Source organism: Oncorhynchus gorbuscha, linkage group LG10 (assembly GCF_021184085.1).
Source record: "Oncorhynchus gorbuscha isolate QuinsamMale2020 ecotype Even-year linkage group LG10, OgorEven_v1.0, whole genome shotgun sequence".
Lineage (NCBI taxonomy): Eukaryota > Metazoa > Chordata > Actinopteri > Salmoniformes > Salmonidae > Oncorhynchus > Oncorhynchus gorbuscha.
Window position 1 is genome coordinate 4,629,650 of NC_060182.1, and position 27,901 is coordinate 4,657,550.

General features: G+C 47.8%; 1 protein-coding gene across 1 annotated transcript in view; it reads left to right on the forward strand.

Moving 5' to 3' along the window:
• Positions 1-27,901, forward strand: part of LOC124045394 (CDK5 and ABL1 enzyme substrate 1-like) — a 118,747-nt gene that overhangs the window by 22,152 nt on the left and 68,694 nt on the right. The window contains exon 2 of the mRNA XM_046364691.1: positions 19,778-19,873. Coding sequence (XP_046220647.1) covers positions 19,778-19,873 — 96 coding nt within the window. The remainder of the gene's footprint in view (positions 1-19,777; positions 19,874-27,901) is intronic.

Consider the following 27,901-nt stretch of genomic DNA (forward strand, 5'->3'; position numbering starts at 1 on the left):
GTAGGTTGCCTCGGGAAGGCACCGACCGTAGCAGACTCAGACACCTGCTCACACGCAGCATCTGAGGGAAACACGACACGACAGGGCGAGACAAAGACACAGCACGGTGAACAATATACAAGGATCCGACAGGACAGAAACGGAAGACAAGGGGAGAAATAGGGACTCTAATCAGAGGACAAGATAGGGAACAGGTGTGGAAAGACTAAATGAGTGAGTAGGAGAATAGGAACAGCTGGGAGCAGGAACGGAACGATAGAGAGAGGAGAGAGAGGGAGGGGGAGAGAGAGGGATAGAAAAAGGGAACGAACCTAATAAGACCAGCAGGGGGAAACGAACAGAAGGGAAAGCATAATGACAAGACAATATAAGACAAAACATGACAGTACCCCCCCACTCACCGAGCGCCTCCTGGCGCTCTCGAGGAGGAACACTGGCGGCAACGGAGGAAATCTTAGATCTCAAACGGTCCAGCACGTCCCGAGAAAGAACCCAACTCCTCTCCTCAGGACCGTAACGAAAAACGAAAAAAAGGGAAACTAGGGTACTACTCTAAAAAAAAAATGAGACACGGGTAGAGAACTGAAAGCTTTAGAGCAAACAGGACCAAACAGGCCAGGAGAGTAACAAATTGGGACAGACTGAGACACAGCAAGGGCAGGAACAAGAACAGGAGAGATGCGATGGCAGGGAACAGACTGAGACCCAGCAAGACCAGGAGCAGAAGCAGAAAAAAAATTACCAGACTTATTCTGCGCGCAGTCCGAACACGCAGCCACGAAACGGCGCGTGTCACGCTCCTGAGTAGGCCACCAAAACCGCTGGCGAATAGAAGCAAGAGTACCTCGAACGCCGGGATGGCCAGCTAACTTGGCAGAGTGAGCCCACTGAAGAACAGCCAGACGAGTAGAAACAGGAACGAAAAGAAGGTTACTAGGACAAGCGCGCGGCGACGCAGTGTGCGTGAGTGCTTGCTTAACCTGTCTCTCAATTCCCCAGACAGTCAACCCGACAACACGCCCAACAGGAAGGATCCCTCGGGAACAGTAGAAGCCACAGAAGAACTAAAGAGACGGGATAAAGCATGAGGCTTGGTGTTCTTAGTACCCGGGCAATAAGAAATAACGAACTCGAAACGAGCGAAAAACAACGCCCAACGAGCATGACGCGCATTCAGTCGTTTGGCAGAACGGATGTACTCAAGGTTCCTTTGGTCAGTCCAAACGACAAAAGGAACGGTCGCCCCCTCCAACCACTGTCGCCATTTGCCTAGGGCTAAACGGATGGCGAGCAGTTCACGGTTAGCCACATCATAGTTACGTTCCGACGGTGACAGGCGATGAGAAAAATACGCGCAAGGGTGGACCCCATCGTCAGTATCGGAGCACTGGGATAGAATGGCTCCCACGCCCACCCCCGACGCGTCAACCTCGACAATAAACTGTTTAGTGACGTCAGGTGCAACAAGGATAGGAGCGGATGCAAAACGCTTCTTGAGGAGATCAGAACAACAATCATACGACCGGTGAGGAGGAAGGGAGTTGGTTCTGGACCGACTGAAGACCGTGCGCAGACCATGATATTCCTCCGGCACTCCTGTCAAATCACCAGGTTCCTCCTGTGAAGAGGGAGCAGAACAAACAGGAGAAATAGCAGACATTAAACACTTCACATGACAAGAAACGTTCCAGGAAAGGATAGAATTACTAGACCAATCAAAAGAAGGATTATGACACACAAGCCAGGGATGACCCAAAACAACAGGTGTAAAAGGTGAACAAAAAATCAAAAAAGAAATGGTCTCACTATGGTTACCAGATACAGTGAGGGTTAAAGGTAGTGTTTCACATAATATACTGGGGAGAGGACTACCATCCAAGGCAAACATGACCGTGGGCTCCCCTAACTGTCTGAGAGGAATGTCATGTTCCCGAGCCCAGGCTTCGTCCATAAAACAACCCTCCGCCCCAGAGTCTATTAATGCACTGCAGGAAGCTGCCGATCTGGACCGGTAAGGTAGTACAGGTACTTGACGGAGAGGACCGTCTAGTAGCGCTTATCAGTCGCCCTCCGCTTACTGATGAGCTCTGGCCTTTAACTGGACATGAAATGACAAAATGACCAGCGGAACCGCAATAGAGACAGAGGCGGTTGGTGATTCTCCGTTCCCTCTCCTTAGTCGAAATGCGAATACCCCCCAGCTGCATGGGCTCAACACCTGAGTCAGTGGGGAAAGATGGTAGTGTCGGAGAGAGGGGAGACACAGTTAACGCGAGCTCTCTTCTATGAGCTCGGTGACGAAGATCTACCCGTCGTTCAATGCGAATAGCGAGTTCAATCAAAGAATCCACGCTGGATGGAACCTCCCGAGAGAGAATCTCATCCTTAACCTTAGCGTGGAGTCCCTCCAGAAAACGAGCGAGCAACGCCTGCTCGTTCCAGTTACTGGAGGCAGCAAGAGTGCGAAACTCTATAGAGTAATCCGTTATGGATCGATTACCTTGACATAGGGAAGACAGGGACCAGGAAGCTTCTTTCCCAAAAACTGAACGATCAAAAACCCTTATCTCCTCTTTAAAGTTCAGATAATTGTTAGTACACTCAGCGCTTGCCTCCCAGATAGCTGTGCCCCACTGCCGAGCCCGACCAGTAAGGAGTGATATGACGTAGGCAATCCGAGCTCTCTCTTGAGTATGTGTTGGGTTGGAGAGAGAACACTATATCACACTGGGTGAGAAAGGAGCGGCACTCAGTGGGCTGCCCAGAATAACATGGTGGGTTATTAACCCTAGGTTCCGGAGGCTCGGAAGACCCGGAAGTAGCTGGTGGCACGAGACGAAGACTCTGATACTGTCCTGAGAGGTCGGAGACCTGAGCGGCCAGGGTCTCAACGGCATGCCGAGCAGCAGACAATTCCTGCTCGTGTCTGCCGAGCATCGCTCCCTGGAACTCGAGAGTAGAGTAGAGAGAATCCATAGTCGCTGGGTCCATTCTTGGTCGGATCCTTCTGTTATGCAGGTGAATGAGGACCCAAAAGCGACTTGGCGAAAACAGAGTCTTTATTCCAGTAAAGGAAATATGCAATACTCCTAGACAAATCGGAGCGGTAAACAAAGCATAAAAACTAATTCCACTCGTGGTGACGAGGACAGACTGGAGACTCGACCATAACCTGTAGGTTGCCTCGGGAAGGCACCGACCGTAGCAGACTCAGACACCTGCTCACACGCAGCATCTGAGGGAAACACGACACGACAGGGCGAGACAAAGACACAGCACGGTGAACAATATACAAGGATCCGACAGGACAGAAACGGAAGACAAGGGGAGAAATAGGGACTCTAATCAGAGGACAAGATAGGGAACAGGTGTGGAAAGACTAAATGAGTGAGTAGGAGAATAGGAACAGCTGGGAGCATGAACGGAACGATAGAGAGAGGAGAGAGAGGGAGGGGGAGAGAGAGGGATAGAAAAAGGGAACGAACCTAATAAGACCAGCAGGGGGAAACGAACAGAAGGGAAAGCATAATGACAAGACAATATAAGACAAAACATGACAGATTGTACCTGTCTTTGTGTTAGTCACCAGATAGGCTGTATTAGTTTCACTCGTTTGTTGTTTTTGTATTTTCAGTTATTTCATGTACCGCATTATTCTTCATTAAAAGTCATGAGTAACCTACACGCTGCATTTCGGTCTGACTCTCTACAAACAACAGAGAAGTTCATTACAGACACAAGTTGTGTGGAGAGAAATACAACGTGTTGACTGTGATCGTGGTGTTTCCGGTCTGTTTTAATGAACCAAATAAACATCTATTGATTTCATGTGAACGGTAATAGCCGTTGCCTACACAAACAACGTGACAACAGGCCTAATTAAACTCAAAATATGATTTTCTATTATTTAAAAATAAGGAGGTTATATAAACATGTTTTTTTTCTTCACAAAATTAGTAGACCGGACCTTTTAATAGTCCTCTATTACCCGACCGATTTAGCCGTCCGCAGCGCCAGCACCCCCACCCCCCAAACTACTTCCTGTGGCTATTCCGTATATTGCTACGTGAAAGCTGTGTAACCCATGGCGACGAGCCTCTGTCCCCTGCTATGCTCCACCCGCTCTCTTCCCAGGCTGTCAGTCTCCAGAGACAAATTAATTAACTCCCGTATAAACAGTTTGAGACACACACACACACACACACACACACACACACACACACACACACACACACACACACACACACACACACACACACACACACACACACACACACACACACACACACAGCCTTTCACCCACTTAACATAATATGCTAGCAGATAGCCATTCCAGGACAGATAACGTACATGGTTGCTTTTTCTCCTAATACAGGCATGTCTGTCCAATAGAGTCTGTCTGTCAGACCCATGGGCCACCTGGTATTTTGTAACGAAAACAAAAGACAATCTAGACTCTATGTAACAGAGTTTTATCTGAAATGAGACGACATGTCACTGTGTTCTCATGACCCCAGCCAGATGTTTATGTAGCAAACATCTCAAATGGCACTCTAGTGTACACTACTTGTGACCCGGGTCCATAGGGAATAGGGTGCACACTACTTGTGACCAGGGCCCATAGGGAATAGGGTGCACACTACTTGTGACCAGGGCCCATAGGGAATAGGGTGCACACTACTTGTGACCAGGGCCCATAGGGAATAGGGTGCACACTACTTGTGACCAAGGCCCTATTCCCTATATAGTGCACACTACTTGTGACCAGGGCCCATAGGGAATAGGGTGCACACTACTTGTGACCAGGGCCCTATTCCCTATATAGTGCACACTACTTGTGACCAGGGCCCATAGGGAATAGGGTGTACACTACTTGTGACCAGGGCCCTATTCCCTATATAGTGTACACTACTTGTGACCAGGGCCCTATTCCCTATATAGTGCACACTACTTGTGACCAGGGCCCATAGGGGATTGGGAGCACACTTGTGACCTCCCCCGATTGCTCAGTTTGGCCGAGCGGCCAGCTCTAAAGAAGAGTCTTGGTGGCTCCAAACTTCTTCCATTTAAGAATGATGGAGGCCACTGTGTTCTTGTGGACCTTCAATGCTCTAGAAATGTTTTGGTCCCTTGTGCCTCGACACAGTCCTGTCTCGGAGCTCTACCGACAATTCCTTCAACCTCATGGCTTGGTTTTTGCTCTGACATGCACTGTCAACTGTGGGACCTTTTATATAAACAGGTGTGTGACTTTCCAAATCATGTCCAATCAAATTGAATTTTCCCCAGGTGGACTCTAAACAAGTTGTAGAAACATCTCAAAGGATGATCAATGGAAACAGGATGCAACTGAGCTCAATATCGAGTCTCATAGCAAAGGGTCTGAATACTTATGTAAATTAGGTATTTCTGTTTTTGCTTTTTGTCATTATGATTGTAGAATAATAAGGATTTAAAAAAAAATTCTAAATCAATTTTAGAATAAGGCTTTAACGTAACAAAATGTGGACAAAGTTAAGGGGTCTGAATACTTTCTGAACGCACTGTACGCGCTATTCGAGATGGAAACACAATACCGTGGATAAAACAATACCATGGATAAAACAATACCGTGGATAAAACAATACCGTGGATAAAACAATACCGTGGATAAAACAATACCGTGGATAAAACAATACCGTGGATAAAATCCTGTAATCCGCACACACATTCTTGCGCAGCTAACCTTGTGGGGACATACAATTCAGTTCCATTAAAAATTATATTTTCCTTAACCCCTAACCCTAACCTATACCCCTAACCTTAACCCTAACCTGTACCCCTAACCTTAACCCTAACTCTAGCTCCTAACCTTAACCCAAAAACCTAACCCTAACCCTAACCTGTACCCCTAACCTTAACCCTAACTCTAGCTCCTAACCTTAACCCCAAAACCTAACCCTAACCCTAACCTGTACTCCTAACCTTAACCCTAACTCTAACTCTAGCTCCTAACCTTAACACTTAACCTCATTCCAACCCGTAACCTAATTCTATCCCTAAAACTGTCTAACCTTACCCTAAACCCCCTAGAAATAGCAGTTGTTCACATTTTGTTTGTTTAGTATTATTTTGGAGACTTATGGTCCCCACAAGAATAGTTAACACACGCACACGCACACACACACACACACACACACACACACACACACACACACACACACACACACACACACACACACACACACACACACATGCGCGCACAGTATCTTCCTTCCTCAGCTGTAGGCTATCTTAATTAGTATTAGATCTCCCATCAGAGGATGTTACTAAGCCTCAACCTCCACACTGATACTGACATGAGGACATTAGGCCAATTCACCATTCACCGATTCCCACTATTCTACCGGGGAATGTTTTATAAACCACATACAAACCACTTCCGTCATGATGTACGACCTTTGGTAGACGGGTAATTAGAGGTCAGTTGAATCATTTAAAAATGTGATCACAATAAGGGTGTGCATGTCCTGAGTCATAACCAAAAGAGACAAAAGGCAAGAAGAGACAAAAGGCAAGACAGCTCCACCTTGTGTATATGACTGTCCCTGAATGACCTGAATGACTGTCCCTGGACGACCTGAATGACTGTCCCTGGACGACCTGAATGACTGTCCCTGGACGACCTGAATGACTGTCCCTGGACGACCTGAATGACTGTCCCTGAACCTGAATGACTGTCCCTGGACGACCTGAATGACTGTCCCTGGACGACCTGAATGACTGTCCCTGGACGACCTGAATGACTGTCCCTGGACGACCTGAATGACTGTCCCTGGACGACCTGAATGACTGTCCCTGGACGCCCTGAATGACTGTCCCTGGACGACCTGAATGACTGTCCCTGGACGACCTGAATGACTGTCCCTGACCTGAATGACTGTCCCTGGACGACCTGAATGACTGTCCCTGGACGACCTGAATGACTGTCCCTGGACGACCTGAATGACTGTCCCTGGACGACCTGAATGACTGTCCCTGGACGACCTGAATGACTGTCCCTGGACGACCTGAATGACTGTCCCTGGAACCTGAATGACTGTCCCTGGACGACCTGAATGACTGTCCCTGGACGACCTGAATGACTGTCCCTGGACGACCTGAATGACTGTCCCTGGACGACCTGAATGACTGTCCCTGAACGACCTGAATGACTGAATGACTGAATGACTGTCCCTGAACGACCTGAATGACTGAATGACTGAATGACTGTCCCTGGACGCCCTGAATGACTGTCCCTGGACGACCTGAATGACTGAATGACTGAATGACTGTCCCTGAACGACCTGAATGACTGAATGACTGAATGACTGTCCCTGGGCGACCTGAATGACTGTCCCTGAACGACCTGAATGACTGAATGACTGTCCCTGGGCGACCTGAATGACTGTCCCTGAACGACCTGAATGACTGTACCTGAACGCCCTGAATGACTGAATGACTGAATGACTGTCCCTGGGCGACCTGAATGACTGTCCCTGAACGACCTGAATGACTGTACCTGAACGCCCTGAATGACTGAATGACTGTACCTGGGCGACCTGAATGACTGTACCTGAACGCCCCATCCCGTACAGCAGTGTTAGTGTCATACTGCGCCTGGTGTCAAGAAGCCTGGAATGAATTCACCAGACCACCAATCAGCAACCAGTAAAGTTTATAGTAACATTCCTAGATCACCAATCGGCATCGAGGGCACCGTACTGACTTAAGCTAGCGGCTACAGTAACAGCACTGATAGAGCCAGTCTAGTGCTACACAGCAGGGTTTAAGGGCACCAAATCAACATCTAGGGCAGTGAAGCTAGCAGCTACCACTCCAGCCCTAACAGCACTCATAAAGCTAGCGCCACAGTAAAGGCTAGCTAAGGATTTAAAAGTATTTAAAGCTAAAGCCCTTGGACGGTGATGTCACAGCCCTGACTGACTGCTGCCTGCTCCTGAAACCTTGAACCAAGATCAGCACACTGATCCCCAGTCAGCTCAGTACCTCTGATTAAAAACAACAGAGAGAGAGAGAGAGGGTGTAGGAGGGTGAAGGGGGATGGAGAGTGAAGGGGAGACAGGGAAAGATAGAAGAGGGAGGGAGAAAGAGAGGGTGGAGGAGGGGGATGAGGGAGGGAGAGAGAGGGTGGAGTAGGGAGGGAGGGTGGAGTAGGGAGGGAGGGAGGGAGGGAGGGAGGGAGGGAGGGAGGGAGGGAGGGAGGGAGGGAGGGAGGGAGGGGGGAGGGAGGGAGGGGAGAGTGAAGGGGAGACAGGGAAAGAGGCAAAGATAGAGAGAGAGATTACAGAGGGATGCCTTAGGGTTACAGCTATATATATATACTACCGGTCAAACATTTTAGACCTACTCATTCAAGGGTTTTTCTTTATTTTCACTGTTTTCTACGTTGTACAATAGTAGTGAAGACATCAAAACTATGAAATTACCGACATGGAATCAATGTAGTAACCAAAAAAAGTGTTTAAACGAATCAAAATATATTTTATATCAGATTTTTCAAATAGCCACCCTTTGCCTTAATGACAGCTTTGCACACTTGGAATTCTCTCAACCAGCTTCACCTGGAATGGTTTTCCAACAGTCTTGAAGGAGTTCCCACATACAGTAATTGGTTCAGACTTTGTTTTGATATTTTAACCTGCGTGTTGTGATTTGCGTTTGGTGTGGGGGGACAAAATCTATTTGTGCACGATGTTGCATGCACGCGGCCGGTTTGGGTTCGGTGCCAGAGAGGAAGGAAACCGCTCAGGGATTTCACCATTTTCACCAATTGTGATTTTTAAACAGTTTCAGAGTTTAATGACTGTGATAGGAGAAAACTGAGGATGGATCAACAACATAGTAGTTACACCAGAATACCTAAATGACAGAGTGAAAAGAAGGAAGCCGATAATGTTTACTGCTTTTCGACCTGACCCCAAATGTATATAATTGGTTCAGAGTAGAGGTTGACCGATTATTAATCAGCCAACTAATTAGGGATTTCAAGTTTTTTAAACAATCGGTAATCTGCATTTTTATACGCCGATTATTACATTGCAATCCACGAGGAAACAGCGTGACAGGCTGACTACCTGTTACTCCACGAGGAGACAGGCTGACTACCTGTTACTCCACGAGGAGACAGCGTGACAGGCTGACTACCTGTTACTCCACGAGGAGGCAGCGTGGCTACCTGTTACTCCACGAGGAGACAGGCTGACTACCTGTTACTCCACGAGGAGGCAGCGTGGCTACCTGTTACTCCACGAGGAGACAGCGTGACAGGCTGACTACCTGTTACTCCACGAGGAGGCAGCGTGACAGGCTGACTACCTGTTACTCCACGAGGAGACAGCGTGACATGCTGACTACCTGTTACTCCACGAGGAGACAGGCTGACTACCTGTTACTCCACGAGGAGGCAGGCTGACTACCTGTTACTCCACTAGGAGGCAGCGTGACAGGCTGACTACCTGTTACTCCACGAGGAGACAGGCTGACTACCTGTTACTCCACGAGGAGGCAGCGTGACAGGCTGACTACCTGTTACTCCACGAGGAGACAGGCTGACTACCTGTTACTCCACGAGGAGACAGGCTGACTTCCTGTTACTCCACGAGGAGACAGGCTGACTACCTGTTACTCCACGAGGAGACTGCTTACTACCTGTTACTCCACGAGGAGACAGGCTTACTACCTGTTACTCCACGAGGAGACAGGCTGACTACCTGTTACTCCACGAGGAGGCAGCGTGACAGGCTGACTACCTGTTACTCCACGAGGAGGCAGGCTGACTACCTGTTACTCCACGAGGAGACAGGCTGACTACCTGTTACTCCACGAGGAGACAGGCTGACTACCTGTTACTCCACGAGGAGGCAGGCTCCCTGTTACTCCACGAGGAGGCAGGCTGACTACCTGTTACTCCACGAGGAGACAGGCTGACTACCTGTTACTCCACGAGGAGACAGGCTGACTACCTGTTACTCCACGAGGAGACTGCTTACTACCTGTTACTCCACGAGGAGACAGGCTTACTACCTGTTACTCCACGAGGAGACAGGCTGACTACCTGTTACTCCACGAGGAGGCAGGCTGACTACCTGTTACTCCACGAGGAGGCAGGCTGACTACCTGTTACTCCACGAGGAGACAGGCTGACTACCTGTTACTCCACGAGGAGACAGGCTGACTACCTGTTACTCCACGAGGAGGCAGGCTGACTACCTGTTACTCCACGAGGAGGCAGGCTGACAGGCTGAGGCTGACCTGTTACTCCACGAGGAGACAGGCTGACTACCTGTTACTCCACGAGGAGACAGGCTGACTACCTGTTACTCCACGAGGAGACAGGCTGACTACCTGTTACTCCACGAGGAGGCAGGCTGACTACCTGTTACTCCACGAGGAGACAGGCTGACTACCTGTTACTCCACGAGGAGACAGGCTGACTACCTGTTACTCCACGAGGAGACAGGCTGACTACCTGTTACTCCACGAGGAGACAGCGTGACAGGCTGACTACCTGTTACTCCACGAGGAGACAGGCTGACTACCTGTTACTCCACGAGGAGGCAGCGTGACAGGCTGACTACCTGTTACTCCACGAGGAGACAGCGTGGCAGGCTGACTGCCTGTTACTCCACGAGGAGACAGGCTGACTACCTGTTACTCCACGAGGAGACAGGCTGACTACCTGTTACTCCACGAGGAGACAGGCTGACTACCTGTTACTCCACGAGGAGGCAGGCTGACTACCTGTTACTCCACGAGGAGGCAGGCTGACTACCTGTTACTCCACGAGGAGACAGGCTGACTACCTGTTACTCCACGAGGAGACAGCGTTACGTGAGTGCAGCATCAGAAGGACCTTGTTGCTGCAAGGAGCCAAGGTAAGTTGCTAGCTAGCATTAAACGTATCTTATAAAAAACAATCAATCTTCACATAATCACTAGTTAACGACACATGGTTGATATTACTAGGTTAACTAGCTTGTCCTGCGTTGTATATAATCACTAGTGAACTACACATGGTTGATATTACTAGGTTAACTATCTTGTCCTGCGTTGCATATAATCGATGCGGTGCCTGTTCATTTATCATCGAATCACAGCCTACTTCAACTTCGCCAAACGGGTGATGATTTAACAAAAGCGCATCGCTGAAAATGTAACAGCAATATTTAGACTAAGGGCTGCCACCCGTTCAATAAAAACTGAACTTCTAAATGAGTTTCCGGACTTGACCTTATTAATGACCTGAGGCTCGAATTTCTGTGTCTTTATTATTTTATAATTAAGTCTATGATTTGATATTTGATAGAGAAGTCTGACTGAGCGATGGTAGGCAGCAGCAGGCTCGTAAGCATTCAGTCAAACAGCACTTTCGTGCGTTTTGCCAGTAGGTCTTAGCAATGCTTGAAGCACAGCTCTGTTTATGACTTCAAGCCTATCAACTCCCGAGATTAGGCTGGCAATACTATAGTATCTATAAGAACATCCAATAGTTAAAGGTATATGAAATACAAATGGTATAGAGAGAAATAGTACTAGAATTCCTATAATAACTACAACCTGAAACTTCTTAACTGGGAATATTGAAGACTCATGTTAAAAGGAACCACCAGCTTTCATATGTTCTCATGTTCTGAGCAAGGAACTGAAACGTTAGCTTTCTAACATGGCACATATTGCACTTTTACTTTCTTCTCCCAACACTTTGTTTTTGCATTATTTAAACCAAATTGAACATGTTTCATTATTTATTTGTGACTAAATTGATTTTATTTATGTATTATACGAAGTTAAAATGAAAGTGTTCATTGTTAATTCAGTATTGTTGCAATTGTCATTATTACAAATATATATATATATATATATATATATATATATATATATATATATATATATATATATATATATATATATAATTATACTATTTGTATTAATTTGTATCACTGTCAATTACATATTTTTATTTTGAAGGCAAACCGCAAACCGCAAATTCCACGATTGTGCCTAATCCTTATGGTGGCTAGCTTCACAACATATAACCGGGTCGAGCCTCACTAGCCAGGTGAAGTTAGCTGGCTGCTTATAACGTTCGCTTTGGGCAACAGGGTTAATTAGCTGGCTAGCTATTTCTTTTCCTGAACTGAAGTTCAATTTTTGTAGGCAAACAACAACTGGCAACCTAGCTAATACTGACTCACAAGGATTCCTAAATCATTTCTAAGAATAATGAAAATTACTGCAGTTTCTAATGGTCATTGTTTTCAGGCTCGTTGTATTGGTGTTAGCTAGGTACCGTGCTAAAGCTAGCTACCCCAGAAGTTGCGGTCGTTGAACAAGTGATGCTTTATTACCAACGCGGTGGTATTTGCTTGTTTGCAGACTTTTTTTTGTACAGCTGTGACAGTGCTACTGGATCTTTTTTGACACGCAAAGACCCAAACGGCGTTCCACAGTATGTTGTGAAGCTAATAGCAGTGATGCTATTACTGTGTAAGTCCAGTAGGGCAACATCTGAAAAATAGTGCACTTGGTAGTGTCTTTGGCTATGCCAGACTTTGATATGACATGCTATTCTATAAAATCCTTTCTCCGTAATTGATATTACCTGATTGGGCTAATCATGTAAATGTAATTAACTAGAGAGTCGGGGCACCACGAAATAATATTTATAGAGCTGTTATCTTCCGATTAAACTCTTAAAGACCTAGTAATATTTTACATCAATAGCAGTCAATATTAATCATCGCCTTAATTCAGTCTCATCTGAAAGTTGTAAATTCTTGGTTATCTTCACGAACCCTGGCTAAAATGTTGTATCAGCAATACAAAATTGGGCTTAATTATTTATTTACTAAAATCCTTACTAATCACACATAATTACATATACAAAGAATGAATCATACCTTGATTACACATTACGTCATAAAGGAAAACGTCCCTGGCGGGTGGAACAGATATGACAGCTGGTTACACAAAGAAAAGAGGCTGGGTTTGAGTGAAAGAGCGGGAAGACTGAGGAACAAAGGGAGAAGCGATGTCTCTATCGTAAAGACAGTATCTTATGCATTCCCATTTGGAAAAGGAAAATGCAATAAATATTTACTCTGAGCTGTGCTTCGGTAGGTTGGTGGTAGATGGAAGGCCGTGTTGCCCAACTGAGTCCTTTGAAGAGTGTCTCTGGTTGTCAATTGGATAAGTTGTAGTAACGTCGTAGTGTGGTAGACGGGATACTCTCTCTTTTCTTTCTAGCCCGCGTTTGCAGCTGCTGTTGCTAACTCAACGGCTAGGAGGTATCACTTCTGTAGTGAGTAAGAGTTCAAAGTTCATACCATTCGCAACCAAAGCTCACGCTGAGGTTGGCTTAGTTCTGTAGTTGACATGTTAGTCCTTTTAACGCAGAGGCTGCAGACCTCACGTACTTGGAACAGGAGGTTATATTGTCGTCAAGGGCTTATATAGTGGAGCGAGAAGGGCGTGTTTCACAGTCTTCAGCCAATGTCTCTTCACAGGGGCAGGTCGTGGTGTCGTTATGTCATGTACCTACGTTATATAGGTATGCACGGTATTATATAGCTAATATCGTCCGATTCCGATCACCGATATATCCCTATTGTCCATCCCTATTGTCCACCTGTCCCACACAAACTTTACAAAGCAGTAATAAGAGAGCTGCTGCCTCAAGCTACCCAGCAGTAATAAGAGGGCTGCTGCCTCAAGCTACCCAGCAGTAATAAGAGGGCTGGTGCCTCAAGCTACCCAGCAGTAATAAGAGAGCTGCTGCCTCAAGCTACCCAGCAGTAAGAAGAGGGCTGCTGCCTCAAGCTACCCAGCAGTAATAAGAGGGCTGCTGCCTCAAGCTACCCAGCAGTAATAAGAGGGCTGCTGCCTCAAGCTACCCAGTAGTAATAAGAGGGCTGCTGCCTCAAGTAATAAGAGGAATGCCTCCTATTTCAATGTTCTTTTTTTTCTCACATCTGCAAGAGGAGAGATAAATATCTGGTTTGAGTCTCTCCCTCTCACCCCTGCATTTAGACTAAACACAGGACCCAAAAACCACCAGACTATCCTGGTTAGGAGAATGATAGGGAGAGGGAAATGAGAGGAGAGAGGGATGAGGGGAGGGATGGAGATAGGGGGAGAAGGGATATTGATGGCGAGAGGAGGTGGAAGAGTTGGGGAGGAAAGAGAGGTGGGAGGGTAGAGAGCGAGGGGGAGGGTAGAGAGCGAGGGGGGAGGATGGAGAGCGCGGGGTAAGGATGGAGAAAGGGGGATAGAGAGAGGCGGGGATAGAGAGAGGGGGGAGGATGGAGAGAAAGAGGAGGATGGAGAGAAAGAGGAGGATGGAGAGAAAGAGGAGGATGGAGAGAGAGCGAAGGATGGAGAGAGAAGGATGGGAGGAAGAGGGGAGGATGGAGAGAGGGAGGATGGAGGATGGAGAGAGGAGAGGGATGGAGAGAGAAGGATGGAGATGGAAAGGGGGAGGATGAGGGGAGGATGGAGAGAGAGAGGATGGAGGATGGAGAGAGGGGGGATGGAGAGAGAGGGGGGTGGGAGAGAGGGAGGGAGGATGGAGTATGGGAGAGAGAGGGGGGGAGGATGGAGAGAGAGGGGGGGAGGATGGAGAGAGGGAGGGGAGGATGGAGAGAGGGAGGGGAGGATGGAGAGAGAGAGGGGAGGATGGAGAGAGAGAGGGGAGGATGGAGAGAGAGGAGGGGAGGATGGAGAGAGAGGGGGAGGATGGAGAGGAGGGGGGAGGATAGGGGGAGAAGGGATATTGATGGCGAGAGGAAGAGTTGGGGGGAGGATGGAGAGAGGGAGGGGGGGGAGGAGCGAGGGGGAGGATGGAGAGCGGGGTAAGGATGGAGAGGGGGGGAGGAGGATGGAGAGGAGGGAGGGGAGGATGGAGAGGAGGATGGAGAGGGAGGATGGAGAGAGCGAAGGATGGAGGGAGGATGGCGAGAGCGAGGGGAGGATGGAGAGAGGGAGGATGGGAGAGGATGGAGAAAAGGGGGAGGGAGAGGAGGGAGGGGAGGATGGAGATGGAGAGGAGGGGAGGATGGAGAGAGGGGGGGGGAGGATGGAGAGAGAGAGAGGGAGGATGGAGGATGGAGAGAGAGGGAGGATGGAGAGAGAGAGGGGAGGATGGAGAGAGAGGGGAGGATGGAGAGAGAGAGAGGATTGAGGATGTGGAGAGAGGGCGGGGAGGATGGAGAGAGGGAGGGGAGGATGGAGAGAGAAGGGGAGGATGGAGGATGGAGAGAGAGAGGGGGAGGATGGAGAGAGAGGAGGGATGGAGAAAAGAGGATGAGGGGGAGGATAGAGAGGGGGAGGATGGAGAGAGAGGGGGGAGGAGGGGAGGATGGAGGATGTAGAGAGCGGGGGGTTGATGGAGAGAGAGGGATGGAGGGAGAGGGATGGGAAAAGAGAGGATGGAGGAGAGAGAGAGAGAGAGAGGATGGAGGATAGGAGGGGGGGATAGAGGATGGAGAGAGGGGGGATGGAGAGGATGGAGGATAGAGGGAGAGGGGGGGGATAGAGAGAGAGAGGGGAGGATGGAAGATGGAGAGAGAGAGAGGGGAGGATGGAGAGAGAGACACACAGAGATGTGCACTGTCTCTACTATTCTTATTCAACTTCAGTTGAGACGATAATCACTGTGACATCACTGTGACATCAGCACTGCCACAGATTTCTACTCAAATCTAAATTTTTTCCACTCAGCGTTTTCTTATCCACTTACGCGGCTCTTATGCGGTTTGAATTACGGCAATGAACAGAGTCCTTGTCTATAGGCCCCAGATACACTACACAGTATGTGGACACCCGCTCATCCAACATCTCATTTCAAAATCATGGGCATTAATATGGAGTTGGTCCCCCCTTTGCTGCTATAACAGCCTCCACTCTTCTGGGAAGGCTTTCCACTAGATGTTGGAACATTGCTGCTATAACAGCCTCCACTCTTCTGGGAAGGCTTTCTACTAGATGTTGGAACATTGCTGCTATAACAGCCTCCACTCTTCTGGGAAGGCATTAATATGGAGATGGTCCCCCCTTTGCTGCTATAACAGCCTCCACTCTTCTGGGAAGGCTTTCCACTAGATGTTGGAACATTGCTGCTATAACAGCCTCCACTCTTCTGGGAAGGCTTTCTACTAGATGTTGGAACATTGCTGCTATAACACTCCACTCTTCTGGGAAGGCTTTCCACTAGATGTTGGAACATTGCTGCTATAACAGCCTCCACTCTTCTGGGAAGGCTTTCCACTAGATGTTGGAACATTGCTGCTATAACAGCCTCCACTCTTCTGGGAAGGCTTTCCACTAGATGTTGGAACATTGCTGCTATAACAGCCTCCACTCTTCTGGGAAGGCTTTCTACTAGATGTTGGAACATTGCTGCTATAACAGCCTCCACTCTTCTGGGAAGGCTTTCCACTAGATGTTGGAACATTGCTGCTATAACAGCCTCCACTCTCCTGGGAAGGATTTCCACTAGATGTTGGAACATTATTGCTATAACAGCCTCCACTCTTCTGGGAAGGCTTTCCACTAGATGTTGGAACATTGCTGCTATAACAGCCTCCACTCTTCTGGGAAGGATTTCCACTAGATGTTGGAACATTGTTGCTATAACAGCCTCCACTCTTCTGGGAAGGCTTTCCACTAGATGTTGGAACATTGCTGCTATAACAGGCTCCACTCTTCTGGGAAGGCTTTCCACTAGAGGTTGGAACATTGCTGCTATAACAGCCTCCACTCTTCTGGGAAGGCTTTCCACTAGATGCTGGAACATTGCTGCTATAACAGCCTCCACTCTTCTGGGAAGGCTTTCCACTAGATCCTGGAACATTGCTGCAGGGGGACTTGCTTCTAGGGGAACACAGTGACCACAGGTTGACTTCTCCCTCCAGGGAACACAGAGACCACAGGTTGACTTCTCCCTCCAGGGAAGACAGAGTGACCACAGATGTTGAACATTCTCCCTCCAGGGAAACAACCTCCACTCTCCCTCCAGGGAACACAGTGACCACAGGTTGATCCTGGAACACAGTGACCACAGGTTGACTTCTCCCTCCAGGGAACACAGTGACCACAGGTTGACTTCTCCTCCAGGGAACACAGTGACCACAGGTTGACTTCTCCCTCCAGGGAACACAGAGACCACAGGTTGACTTCTCCCTCCAGGGAACACAGAGACCACAGGTTGACTTCTCCCTCCAGGGAACACAGAGTGACCACAGGTTGACTTCTCCCTCCAGGGAACACAGAGTGACCACAGGTTGACTTCTCCCTCCAGGGAACACAGAGTGACCACAGGTTGACTTCTCCCTCCAGGGAACACAGTGACCACAGGTTGACTTCTCCCTCCAGGGAACACAGTGACCACAGGTTGACTTCTCCCTCCAGGGAACACAGTGACCACAGGTTGACTTCTCCCTCCAGGGAACACAGTGACCACAGGTTGACTTCTCCCTCCAGGGAACACACAGTGACCACAGGTTGACTTCTCCCTCCAGGGAACACAGTGACCACAGGTTGACTTCTCCTCCAGGGAACACAGAGTGACCACAGGTTGACTTCTCCCTCCAGGGAACACAGAGTGACCACAGGTTGACTTCTCCCTCCAGGGAACACAGAGTGACCACAGGTTGACTTCTCCTCCAGGGAACACAGAGTGACCACAGGTTGACTTCTCCCTCCAGGGAACACAGAGTGACCACAGGTTGACTTCTCCCTCCAGGGAACACAGTGACCACAGGTTGACTTCTCCCTCCAGGGAACACAGAGTGACCACAGGTTGACTTCTCCCTCCAGGGAACACAGAGTGACCACAGGTTGACTTCTCCCTCCAGGGAACACAGAGTGACCACAGGTTGACTTCTCCCTCCAGGGAACACAGAGTGACCACAGGTTGACTTCTCCCTCCAGGGAACACAGAGTGACCACAGGTTGACTTCTCCCTCCAGGGAACACAGAGTGACCACAGGTTGACTTCTCCCTCCAGGGAACACAGAGTGACCACAGGTTGACTTCTCCCTCCAGGGAACACAGAGTGACCACAGGTTGACTTCTCCTCCAGGGAACACAGAGTGACCACAGGTTGACTTCTCCCTCCAGGGAACACAGAGTGACCACAGGTTGACTTCTCCCTCCAGGGAACACAGTGACCACAGGTTGACTTCTCCCTCCAGGGAACACAGTGACCACAGGTTGACTTCTCCCTCCAGGGAACACAGTGACCACAGGTTGACTTCTCCCTCCAGGGAACACAGTGACCACAGGTTGACTTCTCCCTCCAGGGAACACAGTGACCACAGGTTGACTTCTCCCTCCAGGGAACACAGAGTGACCACAGGTTGACTTCTCCCTCCAGGGAACACAGTGACCACAGGTTGACTTCTCCCTCCAGGGAACACACACAGTGACCACAGGTTGAACACAGTGACCACAGGTTGACTTCTCCCTCCAGGGAACACACACAGTGACCACAGGTTGACTTCTCCCTCCAGGGAACACACAGTGACCACAGGTTGACTTCTCCCTCCAGGGAACACAGAGTGACCACAGGTTGACTTCTCCCTCCAGGGAACACAGAGTGACCACAGGTTGACTTCTCCCTCCAGGGAACACAGAGTGACCACAGGTTGACTTCTCCCTCCAGGGAACACAGTGACCACAGGTTGACTTCTCCCTCCAGGGAACACAGTGACCACAGGTTGACTTCTCCCTCCAGGGAACACACAGTGACCACAGGTTGACTTCTCCCTCCAGGGAACACAGTGACCACAGGTTGACTTCTCCCTCCAGGGAACACACACAGTGATCACAGTCACAAAGGCTTGGATTCAGCCAATGTCATTAGCAGTTTTGTTTACTGTGATGATTGGTGACTGTTGGGACTGGAAACTGGGGAGTTGCTTGTCTTTGTTTCATGACTAACTGTACTTCTCTCTCTCCCTCCTTCCCTCTTGCCTCCCTCCTTCCCTCTCTCTTTATCCCTCCCTCCTTCCCTCTCTCTCATCTCCCTCCTTCCCTCTCTCTTGCCTCCCTCCTTCCCTCTCTCTTGCCTCCCTCCTCCCCTCTCTCTTTATCCCCCCCTCCTTCCCTCTCTCTCGCCTCCCTCCTTCCCTCTCTCTTGCCTCCCTCCTTCCCTCTCTCTTGCCTCCCTCCTTCCCTCTCTCTTGCCTCCCTCCTTCCCTCTCTCTCTCTCCCTCCTTCCCTCTCTCTTGCCTCCCTCCTTCCCTCTCTCTCTCTCCCTCCTTCCCTCTCTCTTGCCTCCCTCCTTCCCTCTCTCTCGCCTCCCTCCTTCCCTCTCTCTCGTCTCCCTCCTTCCCTCTCTCTCTCTCCTCCCTCCTTCCCTCTCTCTTGCCTCCCTCCTTCCCTCTCTCTTGCCTCCCTCCTTCCCTCTCTCTTGCCTCCCTCCTTCCCTCTCTCTCGTCTCCCTCCTTCCCTCTCTTGCCTCCCTCCTCCTTCCCTCTCTCTCTCTCCCTCCTTCCCTCTCTCTTGCCTCCCTCCTTCCCTCTCTCTTGCCTCCCTCCTTCCCTCTCTCTTGCCTCCCTCCTTCCCCTCTCTCTTGCCTCCCTCCTTCCCTCTCTCTTGCCTCCCTCCTTCCCTCTCTCTCTCTCCCTCCTTCCCTCTCTCTTGCCTCCCTCCTTCCCTCTCTCTTGCCTCCCTCATTCCCTATCATCCTTCCCTCCCCCTCATCACTCCCACTCCCCCTTCCTCCCCCTTCCAGTCGGACTCGTAACCTGTCGGGCTCTCCCAGACCTCGCCCTGCGAAGAAGGTCCACTTCATCAAGAACATGAGACAGTACGACACGCGGGGCAGCAGGTGTGAACAGCTGCACTTCCTGAAGCACTTCCTCATTCTCCCACAGAACTTCCTGTGTTTGGAAGAAGAGATGAGAGAGGTTTTGATGAGGACTTATATATATTATTTATATATACTTATATACGCTGCGGTTAACCATTAATTAACATGATCAAAATCTACTGTAACTCTCACACAGTACGCCTTTAATACCAATGAGGAATATACATGTAACTACCAAAATTCACAGACACTAAAATCACAGACACTAAAATCACAGACACTAAAATCACAGACACTAAAATCACAGACACTAAATTCACAGACACTAAAATCACAGACACTAAAATCACAGACACTAAAATCACAGACACTAAAATCACAGACACTAAAATCACAGACACTAAAATCACAGACACTAAAATCACAGACACTAAAATCACAGACACTAAAATCACAGACACTAAAATCACAGACACTAAAATCACAGACACTAAAATCACAGACACTAAAATCACAGACACTAAAATCACAGACACTAAAATCACAGACACTAAATTCACAGACACTAGAGAAGCTTTAATAACCAAGTTTAATTCTTCCCAAGGGGAACAGCTGTACAGCTGTAATTCAGACAAACCAACATTTCTCCCATCACATATATACAGTGGGGCAAAAAAGTATTTAGTCAGCCACCAATTGTGCAAGTTCTTCTACTTAAAAAGATGAGAGAGGCCTGTAATTTTCATCATAGGTACACTTCAACTATGACAGACAAAATGAGGGGAAAAAATCCAGAAAATCACATTGTAGGATTTTTAATGAATTTATTTGCAAATTATGGTGGGAAACAAGTATTATATATATATATATATATACACACCTCCTATATATATAATACTTACTTTCCACCATAATTTGCAAATAAATTCATTAAAAATCCTACAATGTGATTTTATATATATATATACGCCTCCTTCTCTCCAATCCTTACATCTTATGGTTCCACAGGAAAAGGCTAGTAAACCCTTATTACTCCCTTCAGGGGATCTGACCTGACCTCCTGACCTCAGCCCCTCCTTCACCTAGTCTACAGATGTCCATCTGTCTTCCCCTATAGCATTCCTTTGATCTCCTCCCGTCCACCCAGCACATTCCACAGCCACTCTGTCTTTCTACAGATCTCACTCCTTAATATACTATGCGTCTAATCTTTAATATCATATCTTTAATATCTCAATGTTCAAAATGTCAAATCCAACAGTGCTCTCTTGGCTGTGTGCTTAGGATCGTCGTTCTGCTGGAAGGTGAACCTTCGCCCACAGTCTGGGGTCCTGAGGGCTCTGGAGCAGGTTTTCATCAAGGATCGCTCTGTACTTTGCTCCGTTCGTCTTTCCCTCGATCCTGACTAGTCTCCCTGTCCCTGCTGTTGAAAAACATCCCCACAGCATGATGCTGCCACCACCATGCTTCACCGAAGGGATGGTGCCAGGTTTCCTCCAGACGTGACTCTTGGCATTCAGGCCAGAGTTCAATCTTGGTTTTATCAGACCAGAGAATCTTGTTTCTCATGGTCTGAGAGTTTTTAGGTGCCTTTTGGCAAACTCCAAGCAGGCTGTCATGGGCTTTTTACTGAGGAGTTGCTTCCATCTGACCACACTCTACCATAACGGCCTGATTGGTGGAGTACTGCAGAGATGATTGTCCTGGAATGGTCTCCCATCTCCACAGAGGAACTCTAGAGCTCTGAGTGACCATCGGGTTCTTGGTCACCCCCCTGACCATGGCCCTTCTCCCCCGAATACTCAGTTTGACCAGGCTGCAACATCTGGGAAGAGTCTTGGTGGTTCCAAACTTCTTCCATTTAAGAAATGGTGGACACCACTGTGTTCTTGGGAACCTTCAATGCTGCAGACATGTTAGGCTACCCTTCACCAGATCTGTGCCTCGACACAATCCTGTCTCAGAGCTCTACGGACAATTCCTTCGACCTCATGGATTGGTTTTTGCTCTGACATGCACTGTCAACTGTGGGAAATGATATAGAAAGATGTGTGCCTTTCCAAATCATGTCCAATCAACTGAATTTACCACAGGTGGACTCCAATCAAGTTGTAGAAACATCTCAAGGATGATCAAAGGAATCAGGAAGTACCTGAGCTCAATGTTGAGTCTCATAGCAAAGGGTCTGAATACTTATGTAAATAAGGTATATATTGTTTTGTATTTTTTATACATTTGCAAACATTTCAAAAAACCTGTTTCCGTTGTGTGTAGATTGCTGAGGATAAATATTTATTTAATGAACTTTAGAATAAGGCTTTAACTTAACAAAATGTGGAAAAGGTCAAGGGGGTCTGAATCCATTTCTGAATGCACTGAGAGCGAGAGGGAGAAGGACCCCTTTTCTGAATGCACTGAGAGCTAGAGGGAGAAGAACCCCTTTTCTGAATGCACTGAGAGCGAGAGGGAGAAGAACCCCTTTACTGAATGCACTGAGAGCGAGAGGGAGAAATACCCCTTTACTGAATCCATTTCTGAATGCACTGAGAGTGAGAGGGAGAAGAACCCCTTTTCTGAATGCACTGAGAGCGAGAGGGAGAAGAACCCCTTTTCTGAATGCACTGAGAGCTTTTCTGAATCCATTTCTGAATGCACTGAGAGTGAGAGGGAGAAGAACCCCTTTTCTGAATGCACTGAGAGCGAGAGGGAGAAGAACCCCTTTTGGTCATTAGTCTTGGAGTTAGTCGTTGGTGGGACGGTATTCACAATGCCATGGCTCCCTGGGATGTTCCCACAAGAGATAAGAAGACCACCTGCCTGCTCCGCCACCTTCACTAGTACTGTGACTTTTCATTGAAGCAATGCCCTTGACTCAATGTTATTATTCGAGCTGCAAAAAGCCCGAGTGAATAAACGAGCCGTGAGAATCCAGATCTGGCTCCTTCTCCAGAGAAGGAGTCAACATGTTTATTCGAGGCCCATTTAGCATTGTTTTACTTTTTCACTTAAACTCTTTCCCATGCATGCTGGGCCTGAGTCAGAGTTGGTTTCTCCACTTGAGATAGTGAGTTAGCTTGCATCCCAAATGGAACCATGTTCCCTAAATGCTAGCAGCATACCACCCTGCATACCACCCTGCATACCACCCTGCATTCCACCCTGCATACCACCCTGCATACCACCCTGTATACCACCCTGTATACCACCCTGCATACCACCCTGCATACCACCCTGCATACCACCCTGCATACCACTGGCTTGCTTCTGAAGCGAACCCGGGTTTGTCCTGGTCAGTAGCATACCACCCTGCATACCACCCTGCATACCACCCTGCATACCACCCAGCATACCACCCTGCATACCACCCAGCATACCACCCTGCATACCACCCTGCATACCACCCAGCATACCACCCTGCATACCACCCTGCATACCACTCTACATACCACCCTGCATACCACTCTGTATACCACCCTGCATACCACCCTGCATACCACCCTGCATACCACCCTGTATACCACCCTGCATACCACCCTGCATACCACCCTGCATACCACCCTACATACCACCCTGCATACCACCCTGTATACCACCCTGCATACCACTGGCTTGCTTCTGAAGCTAAGCCGGGATGGTCCTGGTCAGTTCCTGGATGGGAGGTGTTGGAGGGCCAGTAGGAGGCACTCTTTCCTCTGGTCTAAAACATATTTCAAATCCCAGGGCAGTGATTGGGGACACTGCCCTGTGTAGGGTGCCGTCTTTCGGGTGGGACATTAAACGAGTGTCCTGACTCTCTGAGGTCATTAAAGATCCCAAGGCACTTATGGTAAGAGTAGGGCTGTTAACCCCGGTGTCCTGACTCACTGAGGTCATTAAAGATCCCAAGGCACTTATGGTAAGAGTAGGGCTGTTAACCCCGGTGTCCTGACTCTCTGAGGTCATTAAAGATCCCAAGGCACTTATGGTAAGAGTAGGGCTGTTAACCCCGGTGTCCTGACTCTCTGAGGTCATTAAAGATCCCATGGCACTTATCGTAAGAGTAGGGGTGTTAACCCCGGTGTCCTGACTCTCAGAGGTCATTAAAGATCCCTTATTGTAAGAGTAGGGGTGTTAACCCCGGTGTCCTGACTCTCAGAGGTCATTAAAGATCCCTTATTGTAAGAGTAGGGCTGTTAACCCCGGTGTCCTGGCTAAATTCCCAATCTGGCCCTCAAACCATCATGGTCACCTAATAATCCCCAGTTTACAATTGGCTCAATAATCCCCCTCCTCTCCCCTGTAGCTATTCTCCAGGTCGTTGCTGCAAATGAAAACGTGTTCTCAGTCAACTTACCTGGTAAAATAATGGATTTTAAAAAAGTAGGGCACTACTTTTGACCAGGGCACTTAGGGAATAGGCTACCATTGGGCGTAGATAGAGGCAGCTCCAGAGGGGTCAAATGTAGTGCACCGTGCAGAGGATTCCTCTCCATTTGTGACACGGTCCTAGTAAAGTCATGTCTGTGTATATCCTATGGCAGCTCTGGTTCTGAGAATAAAGACTAAAGCACAACTTTCCTTTTTTTTCTCCCCCCGCTGTGAGAGAAGTCGTTGTTGCTGTTGTGAACATGTTCTCTCTTTAAATGATAGTTAGTGTCCTTAACTTCCCCTCATTAAAAAGATAGGTGAAACAGAAAGCCTTATAGAGTAGCACTGTGTAACGTTGGCTGTTGAATGTTGAATGTTGAATGTTGAATGTTGGCTGTTGAATGTTGGCTGTTGAATGTTGGCTGTTGAATGTTGGCTGTTGAATGTTGGCTGATGGCTGTTGAATGTTGGCTGTTGAATGTTGGCTGTTGAATGTTGAATGTTGGCTGTTGAATGTTGGCTGTTGAATGTTGGCTGTTGAATGTTGGCTGTTGAATGTTGGCTGTTGAATGTTGGCTGTTGAATGTTGGCTGTTGGCTGTTGAATGTTGGCTGTTGAATGTTGGCTGTTGAATGTTGGCTGTTGAATGTTGGCTGTTGGCTGTTGAATGTTGGCTGTTGAATGTTGGCTGTTGAATGTTGGCTGTTGAATGTTGGCTGTTGGCTGTTGAATGTTGGCTGTTGAATGTTGGCTGTTGGCTGTTGAATGTTGGCTGTTGAATGTTGGCTGTTGAATGTTGGCTGTTGAATGTTGGCTGTTGAATGTTGGCTGTTGGCTGTTGAATGTTGGCTGTTGAATGTTGGCTGTTGAATGTTGGCTGTTGAATGTTAGCTGTTGGCTGTTGAATGTTGGCTGTTTGGCTGTTGAATGTTGATTGTTGGCTGTTGAATGTTGGCTGTTGGCTGTTGAATGTTGGCTGTTGAATGTTGAATGTTGGCTGTTGGCTGTTGAATGTTGAATGTTGGCTCTTGGCTGTTGAATGTTGGCTGTTGAATGTTGGCTGTTGAATGTTGGCTGTTGAATGTTGAATGTTGGCTGTTGAATGTTGGCTGTTGAATGTTGGCTGTTTGGCTGTTGAATGTTGATTGTTGGCTGTTGAATGTTGGCTGTTGGCTGTTGAATGTTGGCTGTTGAATGTTGAATGTTGAATGTTGGCTGTTGAATGTTGGCTGTTGGCTGTTGGCTGTTGAATGTTGGCTGTTGGCTCTTGGCTGTTAGCTGTTGACTGTTGGCTGTTGAATGTTGGCTGTTGAATGTTGGCTGTTGAATGTTGGCTGTTGAATGTTGGCTGTTGAATGTTGGCTGTTGAATGTTGGCTGTTGAATGTTGGCTGTTGAATGTTGGCTGTTGGCTGTTGAATGTTTGGCTGTTGGCTGTTGAATGTTGGCTGTTGAATGTTGAATGTTGGCTGTTTGGCTGATGGCTGTTGAATGTTGGCTGTTGAATGTTGGCTGTTGGCTGTTGAATGTTGGCTGTTGAATGTTGGCTGTTGAATGTTGGCTGTTGAATGTTGGCTGTTGGCTGTTGGCTGTTGGCTGTTGAATGTTGGCTGTTGAATGTTGGCTGTTGAATGTTGAATGTTGGCTGTTTAATGTTGGCTGTTGAATGTTGGCTGTTGAATGTTGGCTGTTTGGCTGTTGAATGTTGATTGTTGGCTGTTGAATGTTGGCTGTTAGCTGTTGACTGTTGAATGTTGGCTGTTGAATGTTGGCTGTTTGGCTGTTGAATGTTGAATGTTGGCTGTTGAATGTTGGCTGTTGAATGTTGGCTGTTTGGCTGTTGAATGTTGATTGTTGGCTGTTGAATGTTGGCTGTTGAATGTTGGCTGTTGAATGTTGGCTGTTGAATGTTGGCTGTTGGCTGTTGAATGTTTGGCTGTTGGCTGTTGAATGTTGGCTGTTGAATGTTGAATGTTGGCTGTTTGGCTGATGGCTGTTGAATGTTGGCTGTTGGCTGTTGAATGTTGGCTGTTGAATGTTGGCTGTTGAATGTTGGCTCTTGGCTGTTGAATGTTGGCTGTTGAATGTTGGCTGTTGGCTGTTGAATGTTGGCTGTTGAATGTTGGCTGATGGCTGTTGAATGTTGAATGTTGGCTGTTGGCTGTTGAATGTTGGCTGTTGGCTGTTGGCTGTTTGGCTGTTGAATGTTGATTGTTGGCTGTTGAATGTTGGCTGTTGAATGTTGGCTGTTGAATGTTGGCTGTTGAATGTTGGCTGTTGAATGTTGGCTGTTGAATGTTGGCTGTTGAATGTTGGCTGTTGAATGTTGGCTGTTGGCTGTTGAATGTTTGGCTGTTGGCTGTTGAATGTTGGCTGTTGAATGTTGAATGTTGAATGTTGGCTGTTTGGCTGATGGCTGTTGAATGTTGGCTGTTGGCTGTTGAATGTTGAATGTTGGCTGTTGAATGTTGGCTCTTGGCTGTTGAATGTTGGCTGTTGAATGTTGGCTGTTGGCTGTTGAATGTTGGCTGTTGAATGTTGGCTGTTGAATGTTGGCTGATGGCTGTTGAATGTTGGCTGTTGGCTGTTGAATGTTGGCTGATGGCTGTTGAATGTTGGCTGATGGCTGATGGCTGTTGAATGTTGGCTGATGGCTGTTGAATGTTGGCTGATGGCTGTTGAATGTTGGCTGTTGGCTGTTGAATGTTGGCTGTTGGCTGTTGAATGTTGGCTGTTGAATGTTGGCTGTTGAATGTTGGCTGTTGAATGTTGGCTGTTGAATGTTGAATTTGAATGTTGGCTGTTGAATGTTGAATGTTGGCTGATGGCTGTTGAATGTTGGCTGTTGGCTGTTGAATGTTGGCTGTTGAATGTTGGCTGTTGGCTGTTGAATGTTGGCTGTTGAATGTTGGCTGTTGAATGTTGGCTGTTGAATGTTGGCTGTTGAATGTTGGCTGTTGAATGTTGGCTGTTGAATGTTGGCTGTTGGCTGTTGAATGTTTGGCTGTTGGCTGTTGAATGTTGGCTGTTGAATGTTGGCTGTTGAATGTTGAATGTTGGCTGTTTGGCTGATGGCTGTTGAATGTTGGCTGTTGAATGTTGGCTGTTGAATGTTGAATGTTGGCTGTTGAATGTTGGCTCTTGGCTGTTGAATGTTGGCTGTTGAATGTTGGCTGTTGGCTGTTGAATGTTGGCTGTTGAATGTTGGCTGTTGAATGTTGGCTGATGGCTGTTGAATGTTGGCTGTTGGCTGTTGAATGTTGGCTGTTGAATGTTGGCTGATGGCTGTTGAATGTTGGCTGATGGCTGTTGGCTGTTGAATGTTGGCTGTTGGCTGTTGAATGTTGGCTGTTGGCTGTTGAATGTTGGCTGTTGAATGTTGGCTGTTGAATGTTGAATGTTGAATGTTGGCTGATGGCTGTTGAATGTTGGCTGTTGAATGTTGGCTGTTGGCTGTTGAATGTTGGCTGTTGGCTGTTGAATGTTGGCTGTTGAATGTTGGCTGTTGAATGTTGGCTGTTGAATGTTGGCTGTTGAATGTTGGCTGTTGAATGTTGGCTGTTGGCTGTTGAATGTTGGCTGTTGAATGTTTGGCTGTTGGCTGTTGAATGTTGGCTGTTGAATGTTGAATGTTGGCTGTTTGGCTGATGGCTGTTGAATGTTGGCTGTTGAATGTTGGCTGTTGAATGTTGAATGTTGG